The 9,111-nt window shown below is 39.8% G+C and overlaps 1 protein-coding gene across 3 annotated transcripts in view; it reads left to right on the top strand.

The window, feature by feature from the left end:
* The window catches only part of EGF (epidermal growth factor), a 98,293-nt gene continuing 89,182 nt past the window's right edge, over positions 1 to 9,111 (top strand). For 2 of the 3 annotated variants that reach the window (XM_081811996.1, XM_081811994.1), the window contains exon 1: positions 2 to 668. In XM_081811996.1, coding sequence (XP_081668122.1) covers positions 616 to 668 — 53 coding nt within the window. In that variant the 5' untranslated portion in view covers positions 2 to 615. Of the gene's footprint in view, positions 669 to 9,111 lie in introns of all 3 variants that reach the window. The other variant, XM_081811995.1, reaches the window with a different exon arrangement.

Genomic DNA, 9,111 nt, shown 5'->3' with positions numbered 1-9,111 from the left:
TCACTCAAGTGTCACTAAAGGAGAGAGGAGGTGGAGCCAAAAGGGCTTTGAAAAGGAAAGGGAGTCATTCTACTTTTCAAAAAGAGAAACTGTTTGGGGAGGAATCCTATCTCTGTATTTCTTCTTTCAGCCTCATCAAGGGTCGCGGTCGGAACTTTCCATCACTTTCCCTTTTTCCTCTCTCTAGCCGTGGCCTACACCGCTCTGCCTGTCGCCGCAAAAGTCAGCGGCAGACCTCTACAAGTCAGTGGCCGTGAAACTGCGAAATTTGTCATATGGGTGTCAGGTATTTCTTCCTGACTTCCCAAGAACTTCGATAAAGAAATCTTTCCCGAGGGTCCCTTTCTGGCTGCAGGCCACTGTCTTGAGTTGGAGGAGGACGAGCTGGAGGACTACAGCAAAAAAGCAGAGTGAAAGATGCCCCAGGGCTGCCCGCCAACCCAGGGGGGACACGCTTGGGGTCCGACGTAACCACTCTGCCCCGGCTATGCTCAAGCAAAGTCAAGTTATTTTCTGTTGAAAGCTCAAGCCCATCAAGATTATGCTGCTCTTCCTAATCATTCTGTTGCCGGTAGTTTTTAAATGTAGTTTTGCTAGTCTCTCAGTCCTGGAACGATGGAACTGTCCTGGAGGCTCTCCCCCAGGAAAGGGGAATTCTACTTGTGTGGGTAAGTAATCTCATTAAAAGGAATTTACATCCTCCCAGAAACTGCCTTCATATACCTGTTCATTCCGTTTTGTATACTTGGGCATTTTTTTTCTGATTTGCCTTTGGGTGGGTACCTTTGTGTAATTTTTGTTTTCTAATGCATGTATATTTTCTTCCTGGCTGTTAGAGGAAATCTGCTACCGACTATAAAAATTCACGGCTCTCAAACTGTTCTTGCGTGTGTGAGTGAATATGTCTCATATATAAGTAACTGAACATTTCTTTTCATGCAAACTTCTGTCTTTACTCTGACAGGAGTAACTACTCACTTAGCTGGTCAGCTTTATGTTGGAAGCTGGGGAAACAGGAGTTTTTTGGGAAACTGTTTCTATATAAGCTATAAAGAAAAAATCCTTCTTTCTGATAACTTTGTATAAGAACTCAGAAGTTGCTAAAACACCAGAGGACAATGGGAAGGAAATAGGGAATAAATGTGATTCTATCATTTTGAAAGCTAAGTTTCAAGTTAAACCTCCTCTCCTCTCTCCCCTCTCCTGCTGTTTCTGGAGCTCTGAGGGCAACTTCAGTTTTTGAGTAGCAGGTGCATTGAAACTTTGAGCACTGCTAAGAAATGACAGTATGCCACACCCCTCCCATATTAAATGGGTTTTTCATCAAGGAGAAATGGGACTTTTACCACATGCAAAGAATCATCTTGCTTAAGGACTTCACCTGAAAAGCATCTCTCTCCACCCTCCCGCCGCCTCTTCCCCCTTCCCTTCTTCCCTTCTCTCCCCTCCTCCACTCCTCCTCTCTCCATCTTCCTTTTCTCTCTCTCTCTCTCCCTCTCTTACTGTTGATTTGGTTTGTTTACTTCTTGGGTGTGTTTCCAACCTGTTGCTCAAACAAGACAGCCATTTCTACTCATTAGAGGGCATAAACTCCCCTGACATACTTTTTCTGTTGTCCTGACCTTCTGAAAAGGGGTATGGCTCCCAAAAAGAGGTAGAGGGAGGGAAACACAGTAAAGTTTCCAGAAGAGAAACCTCTGGAAGACAGCACAAAATCATGGGAATAGAGAGAACAATTCTGAGTCAAACTGCTGACTTTGGGCTCCTGCCCTGGCTCTCCCAGGAAGGAAGTTCCGAATAAGGAAGTCAGGTGCTCTTGCTCAGAATCTCAGGACTCTGTCTCCAGGCAGTTCTCATTGTAACAAATGAGCAAAACCCTAGGGTACTGGAAGGAAGGACGGAATTCTAGTGACCTCTATGTCTCTGGCACCTAGAACATTTCTGCTTTTATAATATGTACTCTATAAATTCTTCCTAAATGAATGAGAAGTCTCTCCCTGGCCCGCTAATCACATCGTCCTAGAGAATAGCTACGAGAAGGGGGTGACAAAAGACGAAATGACCCCACGAGCCTGTTACTCAGCTGTTGGAGCAGAAGTAAAAGCTTTTGGACAGTTATGTTAAGTGGACTGGAGCCTCTCTGGGGTGGGAGAATTTTCTGAGAGTAGTTGGCAAATGACCAGAGACAGGCTCTGCCATCTGCATGGGATGTGAGGGGAGATGGTAGGAGCCAGTCAAGAAGCAGAACCTGAGAGAGAAAAAAAAATGACAGAAGTGAACTGCTACACATAGCTTTAGAGTCTCAGGGAACAAACGGATTCCTGCTTGCAAAGGAGCCTCCGCCTTGTGCTTCTCGCTGCCCCTGCTGGTGGCTCAGAGGCGCCTTTACTGAGACTGGTTGCACCAAATAAACCTGAAGCCCAGGCTAGAGACGGTAAGTGAAGCGGGACTGTGTCACAGAGTGGAAGGTTTTAGAAGCAAACACGCCTCCTTTCAAATCCATTCTACCTATTTAATACTTGAATAATACTGGAATATTGCTGGGAAATAATAAGACCCCATTTCAGCATTGTTGTGGGGATCACATGAGATAACACATAAAATGCACCTAGCATAGAGGCTTGCAGATGGTGCTCAATAAATATACCCTTAGCTCTTCCATGTCTTGGCTAAAACCCTTTGATCAGATCATACCAGGCAGTGCCTTATTTGAACAGTGACATGGCACAGACCCCACAGAGTGTAGAATGCCTGGATGCCACTTTGTGACTCTGCCTCTGCTCCCTCGTTCCTTGCAAGTCACGGGTTTAAACCCCCTACTTTACACTCCACGTCTCATGTTAGCTGATAACTGCCTGGGTCACACCCTCGGCCCCCTGCGTTTCAGAGGATAGTATTTCTGCTCTCTAAATAGGTAGAGTGCTATCATTGATTTTTCTCCCAATTAAATTCTACTCGCCTTTTTTTTTTTTTTTTAAGATTTTTATTTATTTAACAGAGAGAGAGAGCACAAGTAGGCAGAGCAGCAGACAGAGGGAGAGGGAGAAGCAGGCTCTCCGCCGAGCAGGGAGCCCGATGCGGGGCTCGATCCCAGTACCCTGGGATCATGACCTGAGCCGAAGGCAGCCGCTTAACTGACTGAGCCACCCAGGCGCCCCTCTACTCGCCTTTTTACTTGCCCTGGGCATTGAGCCAGACCATCTCTGGCCAGCAGGAAGAATGCTTTGTGGTTGGACAAGATTCAGGTTACTTTACGCCAGGTTGTCATTCACGTGACTGCTAGCCAGGTAAACCACTTGATAACATAGGACTGGGTTTTCTTCTCATTTCCCACCACCCTTCCTTTTTTTTTTTTAATTGCGTGAGTATTTTATTAGCCTCTATTTGAGCTAGAGTAGGTGAGGGGAGCGCAATAAGGAATATTGCTTGGCAGGGGGCTTCTGAACTTTCAAGCCTATTTGCCCTGGAGGAGAAAAATGAGCTGAAAAAAGGAACTTTTCCTGTTTGCCATGTGTACCTGTATTATTTATTTGAGCTTTCTTAGTAAATAAAGGGTGAGGAAGAAGTACAAGCTAACCCTGAGACAGCTGACTTCAGGAGGGATCCTGGGGCACTAAGTTAGCCAACCGGGGAGATCACTCAGTAAACAGTGAAATCCCTGATTTCAGCACTGACTACGGCTTGGTCAGCCTCCCAGTCATGTGCAATGTGGAGTAATTCCAGGATCAGAATCTTGTTTGTTTTTTCAGCCAAGGTTATGCAAAAGTTTGTTTTTTAAAAAATCTAACTGCAAAGAAATTATAGAAATGATCTTTTATGCATACCATGGGAGTGAAACCACCCCCTCAAGTACACAGTGCTTTGTGGTCTTTGAGGGGTCGTCGAGCTTAGTGGTAAAAAGCTTAAGTTTTGGAGACAGACCTGGGTTCAAATCCCAGTTCTCCTGCTTGTGAATCCTGTCTCATTTTCCTTAGTGCAAAACAGAGATAATTACCCCCTCAGGATTGTTGTTGTCAGGATGATGTTAATGTATTTGTTTTCAATGCTGGCCACACATTACAATCACCAATGTTTAGGTTACCACCCTGGTCCATCTGGGTCAGAGTCTCTCCTGGGGGTGAAATCCAGGCATCATTTTCTTTGTTATTCTCCTTTGGCAATTCTAACAGGCATAATGGGCAGCCTCGGTTCAGGACCACTAAATTAATACATAAGAAGTGCATAAAACAGAGCCTGGCATATAGTTAGCTCTCAGTAAGTCTTAACTGCTATTAATATTTTTATTGTTGTTAACATTATTTTTATTGGTGGTAATAGTAGTAGTATTTTCTAAATGTGGTTTGGTTTCTTCTACAATAATTGAATATTTTTTTTTTTACACACAGAAAAATGCCACATTGAAAAACTTGAGGATAGTTTTACCACATTAAAAAATGTAGTCAAAATAATTTCAGCATCTATAACTTGTATTTTTGTAATCAGAAGAAATGTTTATTAAAAATACAAAAACATATTAAACTGACTTGAGTCAGTGTTCATGCAGACCTGCAATTCCAGTGTTAGCCTTTCTGTGATATCAACTGATAAAAAATTGCACTAAGCACAAATTAAAACTGCTTGCTAGATTTCTTACCAGTAATACTTTTATTTTAATAACAATAACAAAAACAAGCCACTTGAAAATGATTATTTAAATTTCTTGCGTATTTTTTCCTTATATTTGGAACCAGTTTCTCTAAGATTTTTAAAGCGGTTGAGGTCATATAAAAAAATAATAAAATAATTCTTTAAATGAATTTACATTTTTGAACAAGTTGGGGTTGTCCAAATATTTGACATTCAATTTAGAAGTTGGAAGGTGGGAATTCTTTGCTTTTGTTCAGAAGAGAACAGCTAGTTGTTTCCCATTAAAAGTAAATGGACTAGTAATTTGGCTCACATAAATTCAGAATCTTGCTTTACCATCTACAACTTTGCCTTCATGAAAATCCATTTGAGATAATTTCTTGTTTAGTATGAATGGTTGTTTTCTTTTTTAAAGATTTTATTTATTTATTTGACGGGGGGGTGCGGGGGAGAGAGAGCACAAGCAGGGGGAGTGGCAGGCAGAGGGAGAGGGAGAAGCAGACTCCCCGCAGAGCAGGGAGCCCAATGCGGGGCTCCATCCCAGGACCCTGGGATCATGACCTGAGCCGAAGGCAGACACTTAACCGACTGAGCCACCAGGCGCCCCTCTCTTTTTTTTTTTAACATCAGTAGTCTCCAAACTCCATCCCGTTGAGCAAACAAAATGTGGGCACATGCTCTCAGGATGTGTTTCTTTGTCAGTTCCTTACATGTTATCAATACTACAATGATGAACATTACATAATATTTGAACATACATACATAATATGAACACATAATATTTCCCATATTTCCTTTCCACACAATAGTGAATCTTCATACAGACTCTAAGTAGTACACATTCTACTTGGGAGAGACTGTTCTAGAGAAGTCATAAAATGATGGAACAAATGCTTTAGCTTCCACCTAAGTATGAAGAGATAAACAAAAGCATTGCTAATTTTTTTTTTTTTTCAAGTAAAGGGGACTGATTCATAGTGAATGACTGTTCTCAGAGTGTGTAAGAGAAGAAATAAAAATGTCCTGTGCTTCCATCCTGGGTTAGGGGGGAACCCAGTGTCTCCCTCCTTTATCTTGGAGGGTTCCTGGGCATGGGGACAGTGATGATTAATAATCAATAATTCAGTCCTTGCACTGAATTATTGATCTACTCTGTGCCTCCCTTCCCTCACGTGCTGTCCCTTTCCCACAGTCCATCACCTCACACTGGACACCACCCTGTTACATTTCTCATATATGAACCATGAGGGTATAGATTCTAACTGAAGTCTTTGGGCAAAAACTTCTAGCCACATCCTGATCCAGCACATCAGACACTTAAAATATTTTTCATTCTTGTTCTTAAAAAGTAAGCGATTGTTCTCTGGCGAAGTCTTACCAGCCATCTCTCTTTCTTGGCATTAGCCTTCCACTGCGGTAGCTGGCCCCCCTTTCTCCCTGGGTTGTGTTATCTGTACCTAGCCCTCTTCCCTTAATCTATTAAGGAAATCAATTAAGGCCTTCTTAATCTATTTCAAATGACCTATGCAGAACATTTTATTTATTTTATTTATATTTCCAGTATAGTTAACATACAGTGTTATATCAGTTTTAGGTCTACAATATAGTGATTCAACAATTCTGTACATTACTTAGTGCTCATCATGATAAGTGTACTCTTAATCCCCATCACCTATTTCACCCATCCCCCCACCACCTCCCCTCTGGTAGCCATCGGTTTGTTCTCTGTAGTTAAGAGTCTGTTTTTTTGTCTCTATTTTTCTTTGTTCATTTGTTTTGAATTCATATAATATTTGTCTTTCTCTGACTGACTTATTTCACTTAGGACTATACTGTCTAGGTCCATCCCTGTTGTTGCAAATGGTAAGATTTCATCCTTTTATATGGCTGAGTAATATTCCATAGAAGGTATGTATATGTATATATATATATATATATATATATATATATGTATGTGTGTGTGTGTGTGTGTATACACACACACCCCTTCTTTATCCATTCATCTGTCAATGAACACTTGGGTTGCTTCCTAATTTGGCTATTATAAATAATGCTGCAGTAAACATAGTGGTTCATGTATCCCTTTGAATTAGTGTTTTTGTATTCTTTGGGTAAATATCCAGTAGTGGAAATACTGGATCATAGGGGAGTTCTCTTTTTAACCCTTTGAGGAACCTCCATACTGTTTTCCACAGTGGCTGCACCAGTTTGCATTCCCACCAATGGTGCATGAGGGTTCCTTTTTTTCCACATCCTTGCCAACACTTGTTTCTAGTTTTAGCCATTTGGACAGGTGTAAGGTGATATCTCCTTGTGGTTTTGATTTGCATTTCTCTGGTGATGAGTGATGTTGCACATCTTTTCATGTGTCTCTTGGCCATCTGGATGTCTTCTTTGGAGAAATGTCTGTTCATGTCTTCTGCCCATTTTTATTTGGATTATTTGTGGGTTTTTTTTTAGTGTTGAGTTATGTAATTTCTTTATATATTTTGGATACTAATCCCTTATTGGATATGTCATTTGCAAATATCTTTACCCATTCAGTAGGCTGTCTTTTTGTTTTGTTGATTGTTTCTTTGCTATGCAGAAGCTTTTTCTTTTGATGTAGTCCCAATAATTTATTTTTGCTTTTGTTTCCCTTGCCCCAGGAGACATATGCAAAAAAAATGTTTCTATGGCCGATGTCAGAGAAATTATTGCCTGTGATCTTTTCTAGGGTTTTTATGGTTTCGGGTCTCACATTTAGGTCTTTGATCCATTTTGAGTTTATTTTTGTTGATGGTGTAAGAAAGTGGCCCAATTTCATTATTTTGCATGTAGCTGTCCAGTTTTCCCAGCACCATTTGTTGAAGAGACTGGTTTTTTTTCCCATTGCATGTTCTTGTCTCTTTTGTTGAAGACTGTTGACCATATAATTATGAGTTTATTTCTGGGCTCTCTATTCTGTTCTGTTGATCCATATGTCTGCTTTTGTGCCAGTACCACACTGTTTTCATTACTAGAGTTTTGTAGTATATCTTGAAATCTGGGATTGTGATACCTCCAGTTTTGTTGTTCTTTTTCAAGATTGCTTTGGCTATTTGGGGTCTTTTGTGGTTCCATACAAATGTTAGGATTATTCTAGTTCTGTGAAAAATGCTGTTGGTATTTTGATAGGGATTTCATTAAATCTGTAGATTGCTTTGGGTTTTAACAATATTTGTTCTTCCTATCCATGAGCATGGACCATCTTTCCATTTGTGTCATCTTCAATTTCTTTCATCAATGTTCTATAGTTTTCACAGGACAAGTCTTTTACCTCCTTCATTAAGTTTATTCCTAGGTGTTTTATTCTTTCTGGTATGATTGTAAATGGGATTGTTTTCTTAATTTCCCTTTCTGCTGCTTCATTATTAGTGTATAGAAATGCAATGGATTTCTGTATATTGATTTTATATCTTGTGACCATTGAATTCACTTATCAGTTCTAGGACATTTTTGGTGGAGTCTTTAAGGTTTTCTGTATAGAGTATCATGTCATCAGCAAATAGTGAATATTACTTCTTCCTTACCAATCTGGATGACTTTTATTTATTTTTTTGCCTGATTGCTGTGATTAGGATTTTTAGTACTCTGTTGAATAAAAATGGTAGGAGTGGACATCCTTGTCTTGTTCCTGATCTTAGGAGAAAAGCCCTCAGTTTTTCACCATTGAGTATGATGTTAGCTGTGGGTTTTTCATATATGGCCATTATTATGTTGAGCTATATTTCCTTTAAACCTACTTTGTTGAGGGTTTTTATCATGAATGGATGTTGTACTTTGTCAAATGCTTTTCCTGCATCTATTGAAATGATCATATGGTTTTTATCCTTTCTCTTGTTGATATGATATATCACATTGACTGATTTGCAAATATCAAACCACCCTTGCAGCCCAGGAATAAATCTCACTTGAATATGGTGAATGATTTTTTTTAATGTATTGTTAGATTCAGTTTGTTAATATTTTGTTGAGTATATTTTCATCTATGTTCATCAGAGATATTAGCCTGTAGTTCTCGCTCTCTTTTTTTTTTGTCATGTCTTTATCTGTTTTTGGTTATAGGTTAGGGTAATGCTGGCCTCATAGATTGAATTTGGAAGCTCTCCTTCCTCTTCTATTTTTTGGAATATTTCGAGAAGAATAGGTATTAACTCTTTAAATGTTTGGTTGAATTCACCTGTGAAGCCATCTGGTTCTGGACTTTTGTTTGTTGGGAGTTTTTTGATTACCACTTCAATTTCATTGCTGGTTATCAGTCCGTTCATATTTTCCATTTCTTCCTGATTTAGTTTTGGGGGTTATATGTTTCTAGTAATTTATTGATTTCTTCTAGGTTGTCCAATATTTTGGCATATAATTTTTCTTAATATTCTCTTATAACTTCTGTCTTTTTGTGGTGTTGGTTGTTATTTCTCCTCTTTCATTTCTGATTTTGTTTGAATCATCTCCCTCTCTTTCTCT

The sequence above is a fragment of the Leptonychotes weddellii genome, chromosome 2, assembly GCF_054177405.1.
Source record: "Leptonychotes weddellii isolate Sample4059 chromosome 2, ASM5417740v2, whole genome shotgun sequence".
Taxonomy (NCBI): domain Eukaryota; kingdom Metazoa; phylum Chordata; class Mammalia; order Carnivora; family Phocidae; genus Leptonychotes; species Leptonychotes weddellii.
This window is presented reverse-complemented; position numbering and strand designations above follow the sequence as displayed.